Source organism: Hypanus sabinus, chromosome 15 (genome assembly GCF_030144855.1).
Source record: "Hypanus sabinus isolate sHypSab1 chromosome 15, sHypSab1.hap1, whole genome shotgun sequence".
Classification (NCBI taxonomy): domain Eukaryota; kingdom Metazoa; phylum Chordata; class Chondrichthyes; order Myliobatiformes; family Dasyatidae; genus Hypanus; species Hypanus sabinus.
Genome location: NC_082720.1, coordinates 82444801 through 82471592, shown reverse-complemented (window position 1 = coordinate 82471592; position 26792 = coordinate 82444801). Strand labels below are relative to the sequence as shown.

The 26792-nt window shown below is 40.1% G+C and overlaps 1 protein-coding gene across 9 annotated transcripts in view; it reads right to left on the bottom strand.

Moving 5' to 3' along the window:
* The window catches only part of LOC132405637 (rap guanine nucleotide exchange factor 6-like), a 407378-nt gene that overhangs the window by 113145 nt on the left and 267441 nt on the right, over nucleotides 1-26792 (bottom strand). For 8 of the 9 annotated variants that reach the window (XM_059990611.1, XM_059990602.1, XM_059990605.1 and 5 more), the window contains one exon: nucleotides 18017-18148. The exons of the other annotated variant lie outside the window; for it this stretch is intronic. In XM_059990611.1, the coding sequence (XP_059846594.1) occupies nucleotides 18017-18148 (132 nt within the window). The remainder of the gene's footprint in view (nucleotides 1-18016; nucleotides 18149-26792) is intronic. 9 annotated transcript variants of the gene reach the window in all.

Here is a 26792-nt window from a genome sequence, read left to right as displayed (position 1 = left end):
TAGTTTCTAATAGTTATTGACGGAGGAACTTATCCAGTGTATGCTGCTGTGTTCTTTCAATTGACTGTAAATGAACAAAATCAGCGCAGACACCTAATGCAAATAATCGATTGTCTTCATTCAAAGCTTTTTTACTATTACATCCTCCAAATCTTCATTTTCATTGTAACATTCAAGATGATTGTAGATATCCTCAAATTCTTTGTAGTTCCAAACTTGTTGAACTAGTGAGATCATTTCATTCCTACTCTCATTTTTGGCATATTCAAATCTGAATGCATGAAATGGCAGCGAACAAAACAGTTCTAAATTTTCTTACTGCTTATTTCCCTCCAACTATCAGTGACAAAAATCACCACTTTTTGAACACAAATACATGCAAATGAGACTATTTAAAACTGCTGGCTCTCAGCATGGTGTAGGTCACGTGACTGATGCTAGTTAGAAACTGTTCAACATCAGTCTCCTGCCCCTATTAAGTAGTAGAATGTCCCAAATAAACAAAGGCAATCTTCACAATTATTGTTTGTCCTTGAAGAGTTGTCCCAAATTAGCAACTGCCATGATTAATTGATGGACTAATAAACCAAAATCCAATGGACTTCCTAAATATATTGCTAATGCAAGATCTTTTAAATTCATATATGTTAGAAACATAAAAAAGCTACAGCACAATACAGGCCCTTTGGCCCACAAAGCTGTGCCAATCAGGTTCTTACCTTAGAAATTACCGAGGGTTACCCATAGCCCTCTATTCTTCTAAGCTCCATGTACCTATCCAGGAATCTCTTAAAAAACCCTATCGTACCTGCCTCCACCACTGTCGACAGCAGCCCATTCCATGCACTCACCGCTCTCTGTATAAAAAACTTCACCCCATATCTCCTTTGTATCTACTTCCAAGCACCTTCAAACTGTGCCCTCTTGCGCTAACCATTTCAGCCCTGGGAAAAAATCTCATACTATTCACACGATCAATGTCTCTCATAATCTTGTACACCACTATCAGGTCACCTCTCATCCTCCGTTACTCCAAGGAAAAAAGGCCGAGTTCACTCAATCTATTCTCTTAAGATGTGCTTCCCAATCCAGGCAACATCCTTGTAAATCTCCCCTGCACTCTTTCTATGGTTTCCACATCTTTCCTGTAGCAAGGCAACCAGAACTGAACACAGTACTACAAATGGGGTCTGACCATTCCTATATAGCTGCAAATTACCTCTCGACTCCTAAACTCAATCCCATGATTGATGAAGGCCATAGGTGTCAAACTCAAGGCCCGCGGGCCATATCCGGCCCGGCGTACAATTATATCCGGCCCGCGAGATCATTTTAGATAGATCTATTATTTTAATTATTAATGGCCCAGCGATATGAAGCCTATGATTGTAAGTTAATACCAATCATAAAAATAATGCTTGCTCAGCAGTTTTCTTCATTAGAAACGGAATTTGTGAAGTGAAACACTTTGTAGTTATAGTAGAGACTAAGACACATGAGAACAGACTGAAAAAACGGAGGCAATGAAAGCTACGTTCGCACGCGCCCGACTGATCCGGCCCGCATGAAGCTGCATTTTGCCCAATCTGGCCCGTGACCTAAAATGAGTTTGACACCCCTGATGAAGGCCAATGCACCATATGCCTTCTTAACCACAGAGTCAACTTGCACAGCAGCTTTGAGTGTCGTATGGACTCGAACCCCAAGACCCCTCTGATCGTCCACACTGTCAAGAGTCTTACCATTAATACTATATTCTGCCAAAATGAACCACTTCACAGTATTCAAGGACATTTTCAACCTCTCACTGCTATGGGCAGAAGTTCCCACTTGCTTCAAAAAGGCAACAATTACACCAGTGCCAAAGAACTATAATGTGGGCTGCCTTAATGATTATCGCCCAGTAGCAATCACATCGACAGTGATGAAATGCTTTGAGAGGTTGGTTATGACTAGACTGAACTCCTGCTTCAGCAAGGACCTGGACCCAATGCAACTTGCTTATCACAATAGGTCAAAGGCATATGTAATCTCAGTGGCTCTCCACACAGCTTTAGACAACCTGGACAACACAAACACATACCTCAGGATGCTGTTCATCAACTATAGCTCAGCTTTTAATACCATCATTCCCACAATCCTGATTAAGAAGTTGCAGAACCTGGGCCTCTGTAGCTCCCTCTGCAATTGGATCCTTGACTTGCTAACTGGAAAACCACAGTCTGTGTGGATTGGAGATAACAGATCCTCCTCACTGACGATCAACACTGGCGCACCTCAGGGGTGTGTGCTTAGCCCACTGCCTGTATACACAAGACTGGCTGGGCATAACTCAAATACCATCTACAAATTTGCTGACAATACAACCATTGCTGGTAGAATCTCAGGTGGTGACGAGAGGACGTACAGGAGTGAGATATGCCAACTAGTGGAATGGTGCTGCAGCAACAACCTGGCACTCAACGTCAGTAAGACGAAAGTGCTGATTGTGGACTTCAGGAAGGGTAGGACGAAGGAACACATACCAATCCTCATAGAGGGATCAGAAGTGGAGAGGGTGAGCAGCTTCAAGCTCCTGAGTATCAAGATCTTTGAGGATCTAACCTGGTTCCAACACATTGATGTAGTCATATAGAAGGCAAGACAGTGGCTATACTTTATTAGGGGCTTGAAGAGATTTGGCATGTCAACAAACACACGCAAAAAAACTTCTATAGTTGTACCGTGGAGAGAGCATTCTGACAGGCTGCATCACTGTCTGGTATGGAGGGGCTACTGCACAGGACTGAAAAAAAGCTGCAAAAGGTTGTAAAGCTAGTCAGCTCCATCTTGGGCACTAGCCTATATCTTCTTCCGCTCTGCCATCCGAATCCTGAATGGACCTTGAAGCTCTGGACACTACCTCACTTTCTTTTAATATACAGTATCTGTGTTTTTGCAGATTTTTCAAAATCTATTCAATATATGTAATTAATTTACTTATTACATTTTATTTTATTTACTTAATATTATTTTTTCTCTCTCTGTTAGATTATGTATTGCATTGAACTGCTGCCGCTAAGTTAACAAATTTCATGTCACATGCCAGTGATCATAAAACTGATTCTGATTATCTGGATTGAACTCCATCTGCCACTTCTCCTCCCAGTTTTGCATCCTAGCAATGTCCCACTGTAATCTCTGACAGCCCTCCACACTATCCACAACACCCCCAATCTTTGCATCATCAGCAAATTTATTAACCCATCCCTCCACTTCCTCATATAGGTCATTTATAAAAATCACGAAGCGTAGGGGGTCCCAGAATGGATCACTGAGGCACACCACTTGTCACCGACTTCCATGCAGAATATGACCCATCTACAACCACTCTTTGCCTTCTGTGGGCAAGCCAGTTCTGGATCCACAAAGCAATGTCCCCTTGGATCCCATGCTTCTTTACTTTCTAAATAAGCCTTGCATGGGGTACCTTATCAAATACCTTGCTGAAATCCATATACACTACATCTACTGCTCTACTTTCATCAACGTGTTTAGTCACCTCCTCAAAAAATTCAATCAGGCTCGTAAGGCACGACGTGCTTTGACAAAGCCATGACGACTATTCCTAATCATATTATGCCTCTCCAAATGGCCATAAACCCTGCCTCTCAGGATCTTCTTCATCAACTTACCAACCACTGAAGTAAGAGACTCTGCTCTATAATTTCCAACATCCGCAACCCTCCAATTCTCTGGAACCTTACATAAGAGGAGTACTCTATCATTCATTAAAAGCTTTGGCTCAATACTAAAAACAAGTGCAAATATTATCATTTAGAAAGCAAGACTAAAGAACTCTTTAAAGTTGACAGGGGAATTCAATACACAATCACAATTATCAGCAACCTTAATCGTGTAAAAAGTATTACATACAGGAAATGTAAGCTTATGTAGGTTACATGAATCTAGAAATAGATTTATTCCCAATTTCATTCCACCCTGCCCAAAAATATAGGAAACTACTTTAAATATACTGGATTTTTGTATAGGGTCTTGACCTGAAACACCAAGTTCCACCTTTTGTCTCTGCAGATGCTGTTTTTACAATCATCTGCAGAGATTCGCAGGTCTTCCAGTAGCCTGCTTATTTCTTTCAATTCCAGCACTGTCTGAATAAATACTCTCCTGTTTATTTAAATATTATATGCCATCTGGGTAATAGCCACTACTGGAAGATGTATTTTGTTTTTTTTTTCTCAGCAGGGCATGCAGATGCTTTTTTCCTGCTTAACCTTTAGGAGAGGCATACAGCTGGGATGAGAGGAATTTGATCTCATTGCTACCAATCAAAGCAACAGGAAGCTTATACAGCCATCCATAATTAGAAACTTCAGCAAGAGTAGTGTGGAACATTGACGTTTGCATGACAATTCAATATGAATACCAGAAGAAACAACTATTTTTATTTAGGATATCTTAGTGAAAACAAATTAACTAGTTAAAATTTATATTTAATCTTAACTACTTCTTGTCATAAAAGATTTTACTCAAGACATGTTAATGAAAGTAGCATTATTGATATATTTTACTTATTTCCCCCCCCCCAAGGAAAATTACTGAACATATCAACAAGTTTTAATCATGATCATTGTTTTAAAGATTGAGTGAAAGTGGAATGCCCTGGGTCAAGCTTCCAGGAATGCTAAACTCATATCAGACCCAAAGGATTTTGACATCATTTCCTTTGATTTTTAAAGCACTGAATATAAACAATGTAGCTTGAAGGTGGGGTGCTCGTTTGCAATGAAGTTGAACTACTGGTTAGTTTAAGATCAAGTAAATGAAAGTGCAATCAACATCACTCTAGTTTCAATGACTGTCATCAAAGACTCTCCTAAGTCACTGAAATCCAAAAGATAAAATCCAGTATCACTAGTTAATTAATAATATTCAAATGTCAGGAAGAAACAGAGATAAGTAGAAGCCTTACAATATTCCATCGCCAGTGATACAAAGAGAACACAAAAAACATGTGGAGTGTCCAGTACGCTAATAAAAATGTTATTAAGTATTCTGTGCTTATAAAACCAGCAACCACAGTGTATTTTTATCACCATTGAGTATTTTGTGTGACAGTATCATCCTTCAGCATTTGTTTATGCAGTATAACATCAATTTAATTGGAATCAATACCCTAACTTGATTAACTGTATGAACAATACTTCTTCTTGTCTGAAGTTGCTACATCATTTTATCTTTCACACCTCCATGTTAGAAAGCTAACAGCCTAATCTATCCATGCTTCATTTGGAATGAAAAAGATAACAACTTTCATCACATTTACGGGGAGAACCCGAAGCAAGTAACCATATTGCAACATAAATAAGGATTTTTGACTGTCATTTCTCCGGAGACCAAGCTCCTACCGATATAATTTAGAATACAGTCTAGCAGATGATAATTGTGAACTGTAAATTGACAAGTATCCCAATCTGCAAAATACAATCTGGTCCATTAGCAACAGTCTTCTCATTATTTCCCTACAGGTAGCAATATCAAATGGCCACTTCATACACATTTAAAAATCTCTTTAGATATAGAAGAAACTCTGAATCTTTTAAATGATTATAAATCAAAACCCTTTGTGTAAGTGTGATGTTAGTGTGATGTCATTAGAAGATAATGCTAAAGGTTACAGTGGTATTTTAGATTCCTTAAGCTAGCAATACATTACTTCATCAAATATCAACATGACATTTCAAATTAAGCATATTTAAGCATTAGACAAAGGAATCTGTAGTCACAATGCCACATCAAAAATCAATTATTTTTAAAATTAAGTTGATGTCCTCATTTATCCAAGATAATATAAAATTCAGTTTACCTAGCATTAATATGTGCTCATTTAGTATATTATGCTCTTCTCAAACTAAATTGGTAATCAAAAGGTTTCATTAAGGAATACATCCTCAGAACACTGTCAATTTTGTTAGTTCAACTTAAATACCTGTATTTAGCATTCTTAAGTGGAAGATAACAAGGTCCTCTAAGCCTTTGAGTCCGACTCCATAAGGCAACTAAGCCAGTAACACTGTGACAGAACAAACTGGCACAGAAGCTGCACAAAGGACATTGCAAGTGTCAAATGGCAAGAAATGCTTTCATGCACCAATTTAAGCTGAAGAATTAGAAACCTTGAACTGTGCTTACTGGAAGAATCCAAAACAAAATGAGCTCCTGACAACCCCAAACAGTGGACTCTCTTAAGATATTACAACATCTAGCATAAGAAATGGGAAAAAAAACATTATTCTGACATAGAGCTCTTCTGCTACTGGGGCCGAATTCGACATTTACTCCTGGGGTAACTATGATAGACTTGAATGCACCCAACACGAGGTGACTTAAGAAGTTTTCTAATAATCAGAACCAACTATGAGCAAACTTCAAACTGGTTTGCAAAATTCAGCTGCATAACATTTGCTGTTTGGGCACTATAAATGCCACATTGATTCAGATGTGGCAATCACAAGTGTATGGCTGCAATGCAAGTTACAAAGCTAACGTATTGATAAGGACACTAGTATCACCCACTAGTATCACTATTGAGAAAGGACTAGAATCCATGTGCAATGTAGGCATGACAGCAACAATGGCAATTTATTGCTGAAAAAGTTAACCAACTCCCCAATCACAAACGAGAAATCGGCAGATGCTGGAAATCAAAGCAACACACACACTCAAGATGTCAGAGGAACTCAACAGACTAGGCAGCTTCTATGGGAAAGAGTACATTTGACACTTTGGGCTGAAACCTGCTGAAGGGTCTCAGCCAGAAACATCAACTGTACTCTTTTCCTTAAATGCTGCCTACCCTGCTGAGTTCCTCCAGCATTTTGTGTGTGTTGGAACCAACTCCCCAAGTTCACTTGACACCACAGAACATTTATTTATTAGCAGAAAATTACCCATGCCCCAACAGTCATTATGGAGATTAGGTACTAATAAATTTCAACCAGTAATTATTTATTATCCCACATTTGATGCTTCCTGGCAACGTTGAAGGTGCTAGAATTTGCAGGAAACCAGGACCTGAAAGATTGTCTTTTATACCTGCTATATTAATCTGAAGTCTATCCACTACAACGTTATTCTTTTTTGTGCCATATGGCACATACATTCATCATACTAGACTTTTCCTCAACACTAATAAATTTGCTGAACAGATGTGATAAATGCCAAATATCCCCAAAACAGTAACAGTACTTTCATTCCATTGTAGATATCTGTGCGATTTGTATTTGAATATTAAAAGCCATCTCCAACTACATGATATGATTCCAGTTCATAATTCAGGCATATATGGAGCATATCAGGAGAGCTGTGTAGCGATAAGAATCCAGAGAACTGGTATTTGGTATGTTCAAGCATCAGCTCCACTGCCAAAGCCACATTGAATGAGGCTAGTAGAAGGTGGTCTTCAGATTTGAGGCAGTCTACTGCCTGTTGTATAACTTCACCATAAGATACCTTGGCAAATCTATTCCAGGTGAAGACACCAAACAAACGTAAGCTGAAGTAGAGGTGGCAGATGGAGTTCAACCCAGATAAAGTGTGAGGTGGTTCACTTTGGTAGGTCAAATATGATGGCAGAATATAGAATTAATGGTAAGACTCTTGGCAATGTGAAGGATCAGAGGAATCTTGGGGTCTGAGACCACAAGACACTCAAAGCTGCTGCGCAAGTTAATTCTGTGTTTAGGAAGGTATACGGTGTATTGGTCTTCATCAATCGTGGGATCGAGCTTAGGAGCCTAGAGGTAATGTTGCAGCTGTATAGGACCCTGGTCAAACACCACTTGGAGTACTGTGCTCGGTTCTGGTCACCTCACTACAGGAAGAATGTGGAAACCATAGCAATGGTGCAGAGGAGATTTACAAGGATGTTGCCTGGATTGGGGAGCATGTCTTAAGAGAATAGGTCAAGTGAACTCAGCCTTTTTTCCTTGGAGCAATGGACGGTGAGAGGTGACATGATAGAGGTGTATAAGATGATGAGAGGTATTGATCGTGTGGATAATCAGAGGCTTTTTTCCCAGGGCTGAAACGGCTTGCACGAGAGGGCACAGTTTTAAGGTGCTTGGAAGTATGTATAGAGGAGATGTCTGGGCATAAGTTTTTTTTAAAATGCAGAGAGTGGTGAGTGCATGGAATGACTGCAGGCGACGGTGGTGGAGGCGGATATGATAGGGTCTTTTAAGAGACTCCTGGGCAGGTACATGGAGCTCAGAAAAATAGAGAGCTATGGGTAACCCTGGGTAATTTCTAAGGTAAGGACATGTTTGGTACAGCTTTGTAGGCTGAAGGGCCTGTATTGTGTTGCAGGTTTCCTATGTTTCTACAACTCAATTGTTAAGTTAACAGAAGTTTTCAGCTTTCCTTTCTTCAGTTGCCTTCCATCACATTATTTGCTTGGCCAAAATGCTATAGTACAACCTAATACAAATTAAACATTCCAAGCTAAATCCTGGAATTTAGCTGTAAAGGGAGTTTCTTCTTTTTTCTTTGTTACTGTGTATGTAATCAAAATGGCTTCTTTGTTTTGTTAAAAGCAGGAATGCTTCTTTGTTGCGAGAGAGTGCTGGAAGCTTGTTTGGGTTAAAATTTACTGATAACGAGAATTGTATTTGTGTTGCCTTTATGGCAGTTATTTAGTTTATAATATTTTCGCTTTTGTAAGTCGTGGTTAGCATTTTCTAGCTAAAGTTAGGATTGTTTAAAGTAAATTCGTTGTCTGTGATATATTGCGGCATGTGATGACATCACATCCGGTTTCGCCGCGTCTTGTGGGAAAATACCGGTTTGGAGAAACGGGAAGGTGGGGGGCACACATGTGCAGGATCAGCGCGAGAGAAGTTGTCTTTCTACGCACTAGAAACATAGTGAAGCAACGCCGTAAGTCATGAGATAATTGATATGTTGAATTAAAATGTTAATGCCGATTCTGTTAAAAGTAACGACGGTCGATAAGGTTTATGCTTTTGTTAGTTAAAGAGTTGCGGATAGTTTGTGTTGAAGTGTATTTAAAGCAGTCAATGGCGTAGGTAGATTCTGACTGTATGCTGCACTTTGATGTAATGTAGTTGTTGTAGTTTTACCTTTGCAAGTATTTACAATGTAAATGTAATATTAAGAAGGAAACAAACGCTGTACAAATCTTGTATTGTTTTATCAACAGTTTTCACCATACGTTAATGAGGAAGAGTGAACAGTAAATGGTTAATCTTACTGCGATCTTGTTTTCATTGACTACGGTTTACCTCGGTGTTTAGTTCGGCGTTCCATTACACCCGAGCGAGAACACTACAGTGAAAAGGTGGCATTATCAGGTGTTTCAAGTGCTGCAATGACAACTCGATCCAGCATCAAGTCGTTGCTACCCAGCGACAGGGGCAGTAGGGCATCATCAAGTAAGGCCGCCCACACAAGAGCTAAAGCAGAATCCGCCAAGGTGCGAGTGCACTATGCCAAACGAGAAGGAAAATTGAAAATGGAAGCGGCTGCCAGAGAAGTCGAAAACCAAATGGAAAAAACTGCCAGAGAAGCCGAAACCCAGATGAAAAAGGCTGCCAGAGAAGCCGAAAACCAGAAGGAAGCAGCTGCCAGAGAAGCCGAAAACCAGTTGGAAAGGGCAAGGATAGCGACAGAGTTAGAAATGCTGACACTGGAACGAGAAGAAGAAGCTGCCAGGGTGGAAGCAGAGTTCATAGAAGATGCATGTTCTGGTTGACGTAAAACCTACTTCAGAAAAGACCAGATTGGAACGCACAAGCGACTATGTCCGATCTCAAACAGTCTGGAAGATTCGTTCTTCCTCTCCATACTTATTTGATAACGCCCCACTTCATGAGGAGTCCCAGAGAGGCCCAATTGCATCACATCCATCCGAGGAAGACAATTTACCCTTGCAACTCCGCGAAGAATTGAAGAACGAATGGGCTGATGACAAATACTTCTCGACACCAAACTTACCAGATTTGGCGAGAAGAGAGGCAAAGGCCGAATTCAGAACAGCAAATTTCATAACAGATGTATGCCCTCAGTCATATACCCGCCGACATATTTCCCCAGGCCGCATGCCACTTGCAGTTGAACCCATGGCACAGTATTTAGCACGACGAGATCTCGTCACTTCAGGACTGTACCAGTTTGACGATAAACCTGAAAATTACTGTGCATGGTACTCCACATTCACCAACGCTATCGACGGAGTCCAGCTCAGAGCAACCCAAGAGTTGTATCTTATGGCAAAATGGCTGGGAAAAGAATCATGCGAACAGTTGAGACGCATACGTTCAGTGTACATCAACAAACCCGAGCTAGCCTTAAGCAAAGCATGGGAGAGACTTTGGGAGGGCTATGCGGCCCCCGAAGTTATTGAAGCGGCGCCATACCGACATCTGGAAAATTTCCCTAAGGTGTCAGCCAAGGACCACACTTAAGTTAAGGGAGCTTGGAGATTTACTCATGGAGATTCAAGGCGCCAAAGAAGATGGCTACTCAACTGGTCTAGTATACCTAGATACTTCATCCGGGATTAGACAAATCGTGGACAAACTTCCATTTGGGCTGCAGGACAGGTGGGTGTCTGTTGCCTCAGAGTACAAAGAAGACCACAATGGTCGATTTCCTCCCTTTGAGTATTTCACTGGGTTTGTGTGCAAGGAGGCGAAGAAGCGAAACGACCCTAGCCTCATGGGTGCAGGAAGCAGTACAATTTACACCAAGCCAGATAAATCCTCTTCGAATAATTTCAACATTAATAAACCCGTCTCAGTGCTTAAGACTGAAGTCTTTACAACTAACCACGACCCTAGCAAGAATTATCCATTGCATAACAAACCCCACCCCCTCAGAAGATGCAGAACGTTTAGGGAAAAACCCCTTGAAGAGAGGATGGCCCTTCTCAAGGAGAAAAGAATATGTTTTAAATGCTGTTCCTCGACCTCTCATTTTGCTAGAGAGTGTACGATCGCCGAGAAGTGTCCGGAATGTAATAGCACTAATCACGATGGGGCCATGCATCCCAGCCCGTTACCGCAAACCGACAACGCTCCTTCACCCCCACAATAGGACGGCGGGGAGGGAGAGGCTCACTCCAGGACAACTGTTGTCAGCTCGAGCTGTACAGAAGTTTGCGGTCAAGCTCAGTCAAGTTGTTCTTGTTCAAAGATTTGCCTCACTAAGGTGTACCCTAAGGAAGCCAAAGACAAGGCCATCAAAGCCTATGTAATTCTGGACGATCAGAGCAATCACTCATTAGTCAGTCCAGAGTTCTTTGACTTGTTCACCATTGAGAGTGAGCAGTTCCCATACTACCTTAGAACTTGTCCAGGCAACATGGAAACTTATGGAAGGAAGGCAGAAGGCTTCCAGCTCGAGTCCCTGGATGGTAAAGTCATCATCTGTCTCCCTCCACTCTTAGAGTGCAATGAGATTTTGAAGAACCGCACTGAGATCCCGACGCCAAGTGCGGTGCTACACCAGCCACATCTCCACCACATCGCCAAACACATCCCAGAACTGGATCCAAAAGCAGAAATACTCCTGCTATTAGGAAGAGATGTTCTTCGGGTGCACAAGGTTAGGCAGCTGGTCTATGGACCACACGACACCCCCTTTGCGCAACGCCTGGATCTGGGCTGGGTGGTGATAGAAGAGGTGTGCCCTGGCAATGTACACAAACCGACGGTTAACACATTTAAGACCAATGTGCTAGAGAGTGGCCGCCAGTTAATTTTTCAACCCCGCACAAGTGTCATGTGTATTAAGGAAGCACAACAAGGCTTTAACAAACATAAAGTAACTGACGAGACGCTGGGTCAGTCAGTCTTCGCTCAAACTGAGCATGATAATAAACCTGCTCACTCAGCTCAAGACGCCATGTTCTTAAAAACAAAGGACACCAAGGTCTTCAGAGATGAAGCAAATAATGGGGTCGCCCCACTGCCTTTCAGAGAACCACGCCAGTGCTTGCCAAACAACAAAGAGCAGGCAGTCAAGCGGTTCACGCCCTTGCAAAAAACCCTGAAAAGGAAACCCGAGATGCAGCAACGCACCCAATTGATCCACAAGGTACTGTGCACACTAATGGCAGAGGTCACAGCCATTATAAATGCACGACCACTCCTACCTGACCTGGAAAACCCCTTCATACTCTCGCCATCAATGCTCCTTATGCAGAAGGCAGGAGCTCCCCCTCCACCAGGGGATTTCTCCGATAAAGATCTGTACACAAAGCAATGGAGACAGGTCCAGGCTCTGGCAAATCGGTTCTGGTCTTGTTGGAGACAGGAATATCTACCTTTATTGCAACACAGACAAAAGTGGACAGAACCCTGCAGGAATCTTCAGGTTGGAGATTTAGTCCTGCTCAGGGACAAGCAAATCACCCGCAACTGCTGGCCAATGGCCAGAATCACTTCCACATTCCCTAGTAGGGATGGACATGTCAGGAAGGTTGAGTTGAAAACTACCAACCAAGGTGATGTGAAAATTTACCAAAGGCCAGTTACAGAAGTCATTCTACTTCTACCTAAGGACTGATTAGAGACCGAAGTTTTGTATTATGTTCATTGTGACCTTACAAAGGTCAAGCGGGGAGTGTGTTGCCTTTATGGCAGTTATTTAGTTTATAATATTTTCGCTTTTGTAAGTCGTCGTTAGCATTTACTAGCTAAAGTTAGGATTGTTTAAAGTAAATTCGTTGTCTGTGATATATCGCGGCATGCGATGACGTCACATCCAGTTTTGCCGCGTCTTGTGGGAAAATACCGGTTTGGAGAAACGGGAAGGTGGGGGGCACACATGTGCAGGATCAGCGCGAGAAGAGTTGTCTTTCTACGCACTAGAAACATAGTGAAGCAACGCCGTAAGTCATGAGATAACCAATATGTTGAATTAAAATGTTAATGCCGATTCTGTTAAAAGTAACGAAGGTCGATAAGGTTTATGTTTTTGTTAGTTAAAGAGTTGCGGATAGTTTGTGTTGAAGTGTATTTAAAGCAGTCAATGGCGTAGGTAGATTCTGACTGTATGCTGCACTTTAATGTAATGTAGTTGTTGTAGTTTTACCTTTGCAAGTATTTACGATGTAAATGTAATATCAAGAAGGAAACAAATGCTATACAAATCTTGTATTGTTTTATCAACAGTTTTCACCATACGTTAATGAGGAAGAGTGAACAGTAAACGGTTAATCTTACTGCGTTCTTGTTTTCATTGACTACGGTTTACCTCGGTGTTTAGTTCGGCGTTCCGTTACACCCGAGCGAGAACACTACAGTATTCCTTTGTAAACCAATTGGGATTAATGTTGTTCTTTCTTCTGAGTCTGTAAGCTATTGTTGGCGGGCTTTTGGGGAGATCGGTGCAAGGGGTTGAGAGAGAGAGGACGCGATGCTGTAAGCTGGGCGAGGAACGGTCCCCAAGCGGGGGTCCAAGGCCAGGAGGTACTCCGAGGAGAGGAGATGAAGCTAGATGTGCTTGGTTGACCACTTCGGATGGTCCTAAGCTGCGAGTCGAGGAGTTCGGAGGGGATCGAATGGTGGCCAGAAGACTTCAGTAATTGAGCTCCAACGGTTGTGCACGAAGTGGTTTGGACCTTGATAAGTTTGGCGCCTTTTCTTTATTTTTTTTTCTTCATATATACTGTATCGTTATTAATCACTTAGTTATAGTAACCTTTATAAATTGTACTCATTTAATCGCATATGGTGTACTGTCTGTTTTTGGGCGAGGCAGGGACATCACACAGCATCCACACCAGCTGATTACCCAGTTTGGCGGGGCCGGAGGCTGCTTCCCCTAGACGAGAACGAGCTGAGCGAGCCTGTGGCGACCCAGGGGGTTACACAAAGAATGCCAAATGTGAATTAATCAATCTCGCCTATCTTATTAATGCCTTTCTTATACATGACTTTCTTCATCTCAATACTCCTATACAGTTCTACTCCATTGGATAATAGAAAGATGCTGACTCTCAATCACCTCGCCCTGATATTACATTCGGACAGAGAGAAAGATGTGCACAAAGTTTGTGATGTACCTGTCATCGTTGAAGAGGTGACAGGATGTGCAAAACTAAGACGTGGTTATCACAGGAAGAATTAAATAAATGAGAATATGATGGAGTTTATTAACGTTAACCAAGAGTTCGGTTGGAATTTCTTGAAGAGTGATGGAATTATAGTGCAACAACACCTTCTGTGGTTACCAATACAGTTGAAGGGATCCAGCATTTCAGGGAGTACTTATGATTCTAACTACCCACGCACCCCGCTTATGAATTTCTTGCAGCATTGCTTCTAGGTTCCATGTGTCTGGAAGATCATCCAAGATGCCCTTTCCCTTTAGGCAGAAATTCATCACTGGTGAATATGTACTAAATACATAATGTGGCAGCATTCCACTTCCAAAAAAGTTCAATTCCACTATCACTTCAAAGGTGCAGAAGGTATCAATGCTGTCATAAATTTCCAGTGGCTTGGACTTAATCCTGATCTTCAGTGTCGCTTGGAGTCTACATGTTCTCCCTGTGACAACATGGGCTTCGTCCAGCTGCTCCCGTTTCCTCCCATATGCACTGGGAGGTTAATCAGCCATTGTAAATTGCACCCAGTGTTTAGCGAGTGGTGGAATTTGGATGGGGGTTGCTAGGGATTCATTAGAATGGGGAGAAAATAAAATGAGATTAGTGTACAATTTGTGCAAATGGTCATACTCCTGGTAGGCTGTAGGTCCATTTCTGTGTTGTGTAACTCATTGAACAGATTTCAGAAGTGACTACTCATACAAACACAACAAAAGCTGAATTTCTATGCCTTCCATTCCACCAAGACCTCAAAGCAGCACTGAAAACCGTGGTAATTGTTCTCTCTCATCTAATACAAACATGTCTTCTGTTACATTGCAAACACCTCCTTAATGACATCTACCACTAGAAATACCCACAGTCCTTCTTGTAAGAGATACAGACTGGTTTTAAGAAGCGGTGCTTACAAAACTGAACTGCCTACTGAGGGGATAAAGGGAGCAACAGCATGGTTAACAGCAACTGGATACTAAAATTTTATGAACAAGCAAAATAAATTGGCTGCATTGTCTGCACTGTTTGCTACTGAACTCCCTGCCACCACATATGAATCTCATCACACAGTCTCATTATGTATAAAGCACTGGTGGTGTTATAATGCTTACTTTTTAATTTGTATTTACACTTTATATTTTTGTTGATAATATTTTGGTAATATTACTTTGTGTTATGTATTTTAGTATATATTGTGCACTTTGGTCTGGAGGAACGTTGTTTCATTTGGCAGTACAGATGTACAGGTATACAGTTGAATGACAATAAAATGAACATGAACTTAAAATTGATGAGGTCAAACAGGTGTGTAGTAATTAAACACAGAATTTCTACATCACTTTTGAGTATTAGTCGATTCAGCTCCTTTTATTTCTTGGTTTTTAACCTCAGATAGTGCTGAGGCTAACAGGAGTGAGATCGATCAGCTGATTGAGTGGTATCATAATGATAACGCCACACTCAAAAACAACAGAACTAAGGAAATGATTGTTAATCTAAGGAAGGGGAGGTCAAGAGAACACACATTAGCCCTAATAAAGGGTCAATGGAGCAGCTTCATACGCCTGGGTATCAGCATCACAGAGGATCTATCCTGGACACAACACAATGATGAAATCAAGAAAAAATGCTTTACTTCATTAGGAGATTGAGGAGATTTGTTATGTCACCAAAGACTCTTGCAAATTTCTTCAGATACATGATGGAGAGCATTGCGACTGGTTGACCACAGCCTGTAGGAAGCCTCCAATACACAGGATCACAAAAGATTTCAGAGAGTTATAGGCTCAGCCAGCACCATCACAGCATCTTCAAGAAGCTGGCATCTATCATTAAGGACCCTCATCATTAGGTACACACACTTTTCTCATTAATGTCAAAATGCCAGTTTTAGGCCATTCAGCCCATCAGATCTGTTTTATCATTCCATTATGGCTGTTTTATAATCCAACTCAACTCCATTCTCCCACCTTCTCCCCATAACCTTTGACACCCTGACTAAAAAGAACCTAACAACCTCTGCTTTAAATATACTCACTGACAGCCTCCAAAGCTGTCTGTGGCATGAATTCCATAGATTTACCACCCTCTAGCTAAGAAATTCCTCTTCATATCTGTTCTAAATGGATGTTCCTTTATTCTGAAGCTGTGCCCTCTGATCCCAAACTATTGGATACACTCTTATCTAGTCTTTCAAAATGCTATAGGTTTCAGTGAGATCCCCCTCATTCTTCTGAAGTCCAGTGAGTATAGGTCCAGGGCCATCAAATGCTTTTCAAACATTAACCCTTTTGTTCCTGGAATCATTCTCATGAACCTCCTCTGGACCCTTCACAATGCTAACACATCTGTTCTTACATAAGAGGCCCAAGACAGCTCAATACTCCAAGGGCAGTTTGACCAATGGCTTATAAAGGCTCAGCATTACATCCTTGCTCTTACATTCTAGTCCTCTCAAAATGAATGTTAGCATGAATTTGCCTTCTGTACCACAAATTCAACCTCCAAATTAACCATTCAGGAATCCTGCACAAGAATTCCCAAGTTCCTTTGTACCTCTAACTTTTTTAACTTTGTCCCCACTTAGAAAACAATCTATGCCTTTATTACAATCTGAATACCTTCAGAAAGAAAGCACAGGAGCCTCAAAACCCACACTCAACAATCCAGGAAGATCTTCCCCTCCATTATCAGATTTCTTAATGGTCCATGAAGATTACTTGGTTATTCCTTTTCTGGCACTTCTTTTTTGCAATTTATAAATTTTATGTCTTGCAAAATACTGCTGCTGCAAAACAACGTATTTCATGTTATAGGTCAGTGATAATAAACCTGATTCTTAATGTTTGTTCAGTTCTGACTTCCGTCAATCAATATCAGCATATTGTTGCACAAGATTTCCCAGTAAAGCTTGGTTGTTCATTTTATATTAGTATCTAGTTGAGTAACCAACATATACAACAAAGTACAGGAAACCGCATGTGCATTATTCCTCCAAAACTTTTTCTGAGAGTTAACAACCTTTATGCTGTTTTGGTTATTCTTAATTTCCTCTAGCTGACCACTAGATTAACAAAAACAATTTCCCTCAATGCCTATCATAATCCTTGTTCTCAAGCCAGTTCCCATCTCTCACTCTGGGACTATCAGAAGGTTGTTATCTGGACACCCAGCAAAACTTTCTAGTGAGTCTTAAACTTCACTTTTTCTATCATCAAAGACTCCTCACCCCCTATTCCATCATTAGTTGCTTTAAATATATCATAAATTCAGTCACATTCAGCTAGCATTCTTTGGCTTCCAACTTTCATTCTGCTTGACCGAACTCTGCAACACAAATGCTGTCCCATTTAAATCCCAGTCAACCATCACCCTTTCCTCATTATTCTAACAGGCTTCCTGTCTTTTAAACTTCAATTAAATCCTATCTTCCCTTTATTAAATCCCTCAAGCCATTTCTGATTCACTTTTTGTGCTATTCTCCAAACCAGCATTCATCCCAGTAAATAATTTTTGTGTCTCTGGATTCTTATGCATCACCACCAATTCCTCCCCCAACCTTCACACTGCACCTCAACTGAATGGCCTGTTTCTTTCCAATATGACTCTATAACTCTGAACCTCCAGACATTCTCTATAGAAGAATCAATCTAAACATTTCTGCCTAATTATACCTTTCGACCTTTTTCCTTTTAAGCCCTAATCATCAAACTGGATTGTGGTCAACCCTTTTAAAGTGTCTTTTTCAGACTTTTTAACTATTTTCGTAAATCTGAGAAGTACCTAAATCACACAGGTATTTTACAATGCAAAATTTTGCTTTGTTGTATGCCAGCATAAATAATTACTGAAAAATAATTATATTGTTTTTCCTCATTGCAACTTTACCTGATAGATATCTGATAGGCTGCTGCTCCCAGAGTCACTGGCAATACTGCACCCAGACTGGCTGGAAGGGACAAGTGTCACTTGTGGATGTGGATTATCTGTGAGGTGCATCTTGGAAAGATCTGCAGGAAGCTGTAAAAATTATGAGGAGGAAGGGAGAAAAAAATCATTAATTTAATAAAATAAACTAAAACATAAATTAAAGAGCATTAGAAAAGCTTGCTGACCTTTAATAATCATCTTTTAAATGATTTTAGGTTTTGTAGGGGTGAATGATTTTAGTAAAAAAAACTAATTAGCTAATAGATCAGTGTCGATGTGTGCCCTTATGTTGATGCATGGAATGGATTCTGTTGGATGCGTAGGTACAAAATTCCATTAATATTATTGAAATGAAAGTTCACATTCCAAAACAAACAGGTTTAAGGAAATTTTAGGCATTTAAACATCACAAATCAGTATCAACATATTTACTACCATGACTTCAACGAAGCAGCATATTTTTGCAATATCATTGGAACCTTAGCCTTGCAATGAAAGTCTGACCAGATAAAATACAGACATTTCAAGCTTCCAAAACTCCTTTTCTGACTTGATAATATTTGTTCTGGTATGGATTTTAACTTTTAAAAATATCTTAGGTGAAGATGGTGGGTGGTGGCGGGTGGTATTGATAGGAAAGGAACTAGATATGGTAATTCCTTTATGGATTTAGAAATGAAATCACTAAGGAGAACCATTCTCTTTCCACAATGAAAATGTTACCATATCCAGTTACGGTCGCTAGAAAGTTGCAAGCTAGATAATAAATATCAAGAAGTAGAAATAGAGATGGATATATAGACTGAAAATGGATGATGGATATTGCAGATCAGCAAGCTGAGAAACTAAATGGGGAGCAAAACATGGAAGGAGGATTGGCAAATAATTTTTATATGCACTTAGCAATAGGGAACAGCAAACACTGGGTTTCAACTACATGATTTATATAACTATGTTACTTCAACATTTCCAATTTATGTCAATTAAAAATTTAAATATTTATCTCCTTTTTCATGAATAACATACATTTTAATAATTAACAATAACTGTCATGGAAGCATTTTACTGAATTAGATTAGCTGCATACGCTGAGCTGGGAACAAATTCACACCAACATTCCATTCTTCAGAGGAGCTGAAGCTATGTCTCTTTATTGTATTTTTTTCTCTCTGATTCAAATGCTCATACCTAAGTTCTGCATTTCTGAAACAGGTATGTACTTTAAACTTTGAGATTTGACAGACATGACAGATCACAACTTCCTCCAGTTCAAAAGCCTCCTCTAGCTATCGTATCAGTTATCAGGGACCAAAAGAATGGGCTTCAATTGCTCACATGGTCTCTATTATATATCCAGTTTAGATTTTCATACACCTGAACATTCAACTAAATTTAATTTGCACAATAAATGAAAGGCCAGACCTACATATGGAGCCAATGAATCTGCATGTGTGACACAAACACATAGTAAGTTCTTTTAAATTTGATATTAATAATATACACAATCCATCAATAAGGAATTCTGGTCTAACTTTATGAAATGAGAAGAGCCCATTCATACTTTGAACAAAATAAAATAAATTAAAATTAAGGAAATAAAGGACCCAGTTATAAAATTTGGAGGAAAAGAGGCAAGTTGATGAAAGAAGAGGCTTTGTTTGGCAGTAATAAAGGCTGGATCCACTTTACAGCAACTTCTTTCCCGCAGGTCCCAAACACTGCCATCTTGTCATTCTCCTCTCTAGTAATAAGCATTGTAAATAAGCTATTTTATGTATATAATTGGACAGTCTTCCTTCTAACTCATAGGCACAGAATTCTGTATTTAAGCCACCTCCTGTATCTTACGAGCCTGACTGAGTTTTTTGAAGAGGTAACAAAAGAAATTGATGAGGGTAGGGCAGAGGATGTGGTCTACATGGACTTTAGCAAAGCACTTGACAAAGTCCCTCATGAGAGACTCATCCAGAAAGTCATGAGGCATGGGATCAGTGGAAACTTGGCTGTTAGGATAAAAAATTGGCTTAAAGGAAGAAAGCAGAGGGTAGTTGTGGAAGGAAAGTATTCTGCCTGGAGGTCGGTGACTAGTGGAGTGCCGCAGGGATCTGTCCTGGGACCCCTGCTATTTGTGATTTTTATAAATGACATGGATGTAGAGGTGGAAGGATGGGCAATTAAGTTTGCGGATGACACGAAGATTGGAGGAGCCATGGATGGAGCTGTAGCTGGTCGAAGGTTACAAGAGGATATAGACAGCCTGCAGAGTTGGGCAGAAAAATGGCAGATGGAGTTCAATCCGGACAGGTGTGAGGTGATGCATTTTGGAAGGACTAACCAGAAGACTGAGTACAGGATTAATGGTCAGTTACTTAAGAGTATGGATGAATAAAGGGACCTTGGGGTTCAAATCCATACATCCCTCAAGGTCGCTGCACAGGTTGATAGGGTGGTTAAGAAGGCCTATGGGATGCTAGGCTTCATTAACAGGGGGACTGAGTTCAAGAGTAAAGAGGTCATGTTACAACTCTACAGGTCTCTGGTGAGACCACACTTAGAGTATTGTATTCAATTCTGGTCACCTCATTATAGGAAGGATGTGGAAGCTATGGAAAGGGTGCAGAGGAGGTTTACCAGGATGTTGCCTGGTTTGGAGAACAAGTCAAAGGTTAGAAGCAAGGTTAGCAGAGCTGGGACTTTTCTCTTTGGAGCGTAGAAGAATGAGAGGGGACTTGATAGAGGTCTACAAGATTATGACAGACACTGATAGGTTAGATAGTCAGTACTTGTTTCCCAGGGCACCAATAGCAAACACCAAGGGCATATGTACAAAATTAAGGGAGGGAAGTTTAGGGAAGAAATCAGGGGTAAGATTTTTTACACAGAGGGCTGTGAGTGCTTGGAATGACTTGCCAGCAATGGTGGTGGAGGCTAAAACGTTAAGAGTATTTAAGAGCCTCTTGGACAGGCACATGGATGAAAGAAAAATGGAGGGTTATGGGGTAGTGTGGGTTTAGTACTTTTTTTTAAAGGATTATATGGGTCAGCACAACATGGAAGGCTGAAGGGCCTGTACTGTGCTGTATTGTTCTATGGTTCTACGGTTGTGAATTTGCCCAGGTGGGTATACAAACCAGGGGAATACTTAACTTGATACGTGAACTGTGCTTAGTTAACTGTTCCAGTGCAGGGCTCGGCAAGAAGTTAAGTCAGTACCTTCAGATCTCATCTTTGATTTTCAATCCTAATCACTATTCAACAACCCAACCTAGTTTTCAAGGAAGGATATGATTGGACTCAAGTGACATGTGCCCTGTAGGAGAATGACCAGCCAGTGTTCACTGATTTTTGCACTAAATGGCAGATTTTTGATAAGACACAAGACAATACAAATGCATATTAGGAGTCAGCAAAAATAAACAAACAAGAGGAAAATTAAGTAGTAAAATTGACGGAAATGGCTGAAAGAAAAAAAGTATGATGAAGGGTGTTGTGCAATTTTTTTATCTTCTATCCAACAGAAACACCAAATCTGAAATGCTGAATGCAGAGCACTTCGGTATGTTTTATGTGCACTGTTTAGAAAGAGTCTATACAACCTGTCTAGCAGCCAGCTTACCTACTTTGAGAGCTAAAAATAAACTTCATACACTGAAATTTCATTATCAGTTTCACTGCATAAAATAATGTTGGCTGTCATACCAAGACAATGCCTTAATGCCACAATAATATCACTTCCCTTTGTCAACTACTCACTATTGAAATGAGAAACATCTGTTGCAACACCGCGTGACAGATAATGCAATACAAAGCCCATTTCGAGACATAAACACTGTCACTTGGAAAAACAAAGCTGAGTAAGCATCGTGGATCAGTGAGCAGAACCGTCCCTCGCCTTGCCTCCAGTCCTGACACCCTGGCCTTTTCAATTTGGCCTCGCGCTTAAATCATCCCTGTTCCAAAGGTTTTCCTGATATTCAGCCTTTCATTTCAAGTTTAATAAGGCACAAACTGTTTATTCACTAAACTGGTGCAAGAACAGAAACCTGAGCCTGAACATGGACAAGACAGAGATGATTATGGATCTCAGGAAGGCACAGGTTGCTCACTCTCCATTGGATATCAATGGCTCTGCCACTGAAAAAGTGAAGAGCACAAAGTTCCTTGGTCTGCACATAACAGTTGACCTAACCTGGACCCACAATACCTTCTCACTAGACTATAAGGCACAGTAGCGTCTACACTTCTTGAGGAGACTCAGCCATCCAAGGTTCCCCACTCCCACTTTAACAACTTTCTACAGAAGAATAATCAAGAGTGTCCTTTCTGGCTGCCTCACTGTATGGTATGGAAGCTGCAAGGTATCAGACTGCAAGACCCCACAGAGAACAGTAAAATTACTGAGAGGATCATTGGGGCTCCCTCCCCACTATTTGTGACATTTACGAGGAGCATTACAGACTAAGGGCCAAAAGCACTGTTGAGAATCCCTACCACCCATCCCACAATCTCCTTGACTCATTACCATCAGCAAGGAGGTGCAAAAGCATCAGGACTAAGACTAAGAGTGGGTAACAGCTTCTTCTTTCAAGCTTTGAGACTAATGCATACCATGCCACCAGGGTCTCGTTTCTGCACAGTGAGCATTTTACTGGACAGTTTACTGTTTACCTGTGCTGCTCTTTACTACATGCATGGAACTATACTCTATTGTTTTTTATAGAATAGTGCTTATGGTTTATGTGCGGTATGTGATATATGTTGTGTGGATAAACAGTGGTCAGGAGGTACATTGTTTCATTTGGTTGTGTATATGTACAGTTAGAAGACAATAAATCTGAACTTGAAGTGGGGACCATTGTTAATTTGGCAGAGTTCTCTCTTTGACACCATCAACTGCCTTTCTCCCCTTCATTATATCTGCACAGAGGGCAAGATACTTCCTTCATGAAAGACAGATTACAAAGAACATATGTTGATGAAGAATTACGTCCTCTCTCCAGAAGATCACTTCCTAAGCTACCCAGATAGCAGATACTTATCTTGAGGACCCCAATAAAAATATTTTAAACTTTCAATATAACCCTATGGCTACTGAAAACCTCCCTGTCCACAGGTTAGCAGTATAACAGCAGCTACAAATTGAAAGAATCAGGAGCTTCATGGATGCATGACGTTATCATTAGAACCTCTATTGGAGATCATAAAACAATACATTACTTTCAGGAAATAATTACCTTAGTGTTCATGATCTTCTAGATCATGAGGAGGCTGAAACACCCTAAATGCTTTACCATTGAGAAACACGCAAACCCGTCTACTTAAAACAAATATTAATGTCCAGGGGCAATAAGTTACTCTCCCCTTGAGTAGAGAACATTAATGACCTTCTGTATATACCAGTGAACAAAATTAGAGATCATCAACTGCTGTTGATTCAAAAACAAAGTAATTCGGTCAGTAATTATGTCACAAGGCTGAAAAATTCTATGTGCAGATGCATGGCTTAAAGGTGATCTCTGTGGTCAGTGATTTTGATAATTTTAGTCTTCAGATTCTCCAACAATTTAACATAAGACCCTGGCTCGCAGAACACTGTTATCCAAGCCATTCTGGCCCTGCTCTTGCATTGTTCCCAGCCAACAAGCCTTGATCTTTGTCCTTTTCCTCTTATTCTTCATGTTACTTGAGTCCTGCTAGAAAAATTTATGTTCCTATGACAAATAAAAGCTAGCTGATCACCTTGAATGCAGACTGAGTGATCTCTTTGCTAAACACTTGCACTGAGTCTGCAATGACATCCCTAAGCCTCATGTTGCCTGCCACCTTAATTCCCCTCTTTATAATTAGATGCATTTTGCACATCGGGAGCATCTTTTGTCACCTTTCTGTTCTGATGAAGAGTCTCTGGCCTGAAATGCTGATTCCATTTCTCTTCCCACATATGCAACTTAACCTGCTGAGTATTTCCAGCATTTTTTGGTTTTGTTTCAAAGTTATCCAAACTTGGTCCACAATATTCAGCTATGCTTCAGCACATTTTTCTTAAATAATGCCTAAGAAATCTGCAAGCACATGACTACTTCTTTAAAATAGCACACATTCAGTTTCACCCTGCTGAGAAAATCCACACTAGGTTAATTACTCATTTAGGAGAAAGTGCCAAATGGGCATTGCATTTACATCAACCATATGTGTCCTCTTGTGCTTCCTGAAAAGGTACATCTGGTGCATGTAAATACTATTTTAAATTGTGCGAAGCACTTATGAAATCTCAATCACATTTTATGATGTTATTGAGCTGTATAACTGATGTATAACATTCAAAACATTTTGCATTGAGCTTATCCTCATAACATTTATGCTCTCTATTGCCTCACCTATTCCAAACATAATGACAAGCACATCCTTTCCTCTGGCAAATTTATCTTGGATGCTGCATTTTCACAGTTTCCTCTTTCAGCCAGTACACTACTGTCTCTTTCTAAATCTCCCTCAGTGTTCCCTTCTTCCTTTTGTAATTTCTACCTTCAAAACATTTTTCCAGCTTCTGGTTTGCAGGGCAATTTTGGACACCTTTTTGCAAGAGAAGATTTGCTTTAAACAGCACTTTTCACTTTATTATCATAATGTCCTAAAACACTTCAAAATCCAATAAAAATATAGATGAAATCTGTTCTGCCACTTACCAATATCTGAATTTTGTCCCACTACTACCAAACCTTCACTCCACCAAATGACTCCATGACAGCTGCAAGGGTCTTGCTTCTAGTAATCAGGTTGGCTTAATTTTCAAGTTTTAACTTTTGCTGGTTGGAGGGAAGGGTGTTGTTGCCCAGGGGGAAAGTGAAGGGGGAAGGGCAGGGGAACGTGCTACCCAAGTACAAACTCTGTTTGGAGATCAGCAGCAATTCTCGGTGACTGCAAATTCTCCACTGTTTCACAGCTGACCGTTTCTGAATATACATGGTTGGCAGCATCAAAGTTAGAGTGCAGAGTTACATCTATGCTTTTATTCACGATAAGAGCTGTACCACCAGAATTTCTTACTCACAGGAAATAGTATATAACACAAAACTAAAGTTTAACATAACTGTTTCTGCCCTTTGTTCTAATCCATTCAAGTCTAATTTATTGTTGTTAATTGGGTGGAACCAACAGGAAAAACCTGGCTTGGGTGTGAGAACAACAGCATTGGCATATGGCAAACACTACATGAAAAAAATACAAGTTTAAGTTATGCCAATAGTGAGCATTGCAAATATTAACAGCTAAATCTCAAGAAATAGCTCACTCTACAAATAACAAAATAACCAAATTGAGGAACAGTATTCCTCAAATGTGTGAAATAATGGTTTTGTTTATACCATGAACCTAAAATTAATCCTACTTTATCCAGCAATTCTGGCCATAATACTAGCATCCATGATTAAACTCAAACAATTAAAAAAAAGCTAGTTAGGAGCACACAAAATTCTATTGACCTCCATGATCCCCAAAAGTGATAAAAATCTGTTACAAAAATCACTTGATACAATGACTTTCCTATTTCCTTCCCTACCTATTTAAGTAGGATTACTACATTAGTGTCAACCTTGATCTATCATGGAATGATAGAGTGTGAATGTGCAACTCCCTGGGAGATGAGTTGAGAAAAAAAACATACTTTAATTAGAATACTTAGTAGGTAGAGAGCTTCCAACTATTTGATAAAATGTTACAGTATTTTAACTCAGTCTGCAGTTTGCACCATCTAGTCATTCAAAAATAGATAAACACTTTGAAAGACATTGTACTTTAAACAGTATATTCCAGCCCGACGACTGTATTGCAAATATGTCAAAATATGGATTTGAATACCAATTTTACTTTTTCTTTTTGTGCCATTCACACGATCAATTTACTGAAAAACATTTTAGCAAATATATTTTCAGTTTATGAAGTCCACTGCATGTTAATGTAACTATTTTAAAATGTACTTTGCTTTCTTGGTACTTATAATTATTATTACACAGGATAGGTAAAACAAAATAGAAAATTATACCTTCCTAGCTATAGTAATACAATAACATACAGAAGAAAATAACACCACCTTCAACAGATCATGATATTTTGTCGGAACAATTTCTCACTGAATTCATCTCTTAAGCCTAGGTTTACATTTATTATACTTTTAAAACAAAAGTCTATAGAGATGTTAGACCATGATGAGGGGAGATCTCATTAAAACCTTTCTAATGTTGAAAGACCTGAACAGAGTAGATGTGGAAAGGATGTTTCCCATGGTGGGACAGGCTAGGACAAGAGGACACAGACGCAGGATAGAGGGGCGACCTTTCAAAACAGAGATACAAAGAAATTTCTTTAGCCAAAGGGTGGTGAATTTGTGGAATTGTTTACCACATACAACTCTGAAGGCCAGGTCATTGGGTGTACTTAAGGCAGAGATCAATAGATTCTTGATTGGACATGGTATCAAAGGTTATGGGGAAAAGGCTGGGAACTGAGGTTGAGGAGGAGAAATAAAAAAAGGATCAGCCATGATTAAATGGGGCAGCAGACTCAATGGGCCAGATAGCCTAATTCTGCTCCTATGTCTTATTATGACCACGATTATGCAAGAGTAATAACATGCCATGAAGATGAAAATTATTACGAAGAAACAACTCTATTGAATTCAGTTCTGATTCTGTACACCAATGGCTTCTCAACAATTAAGGGAGTAATTTGAATGGCT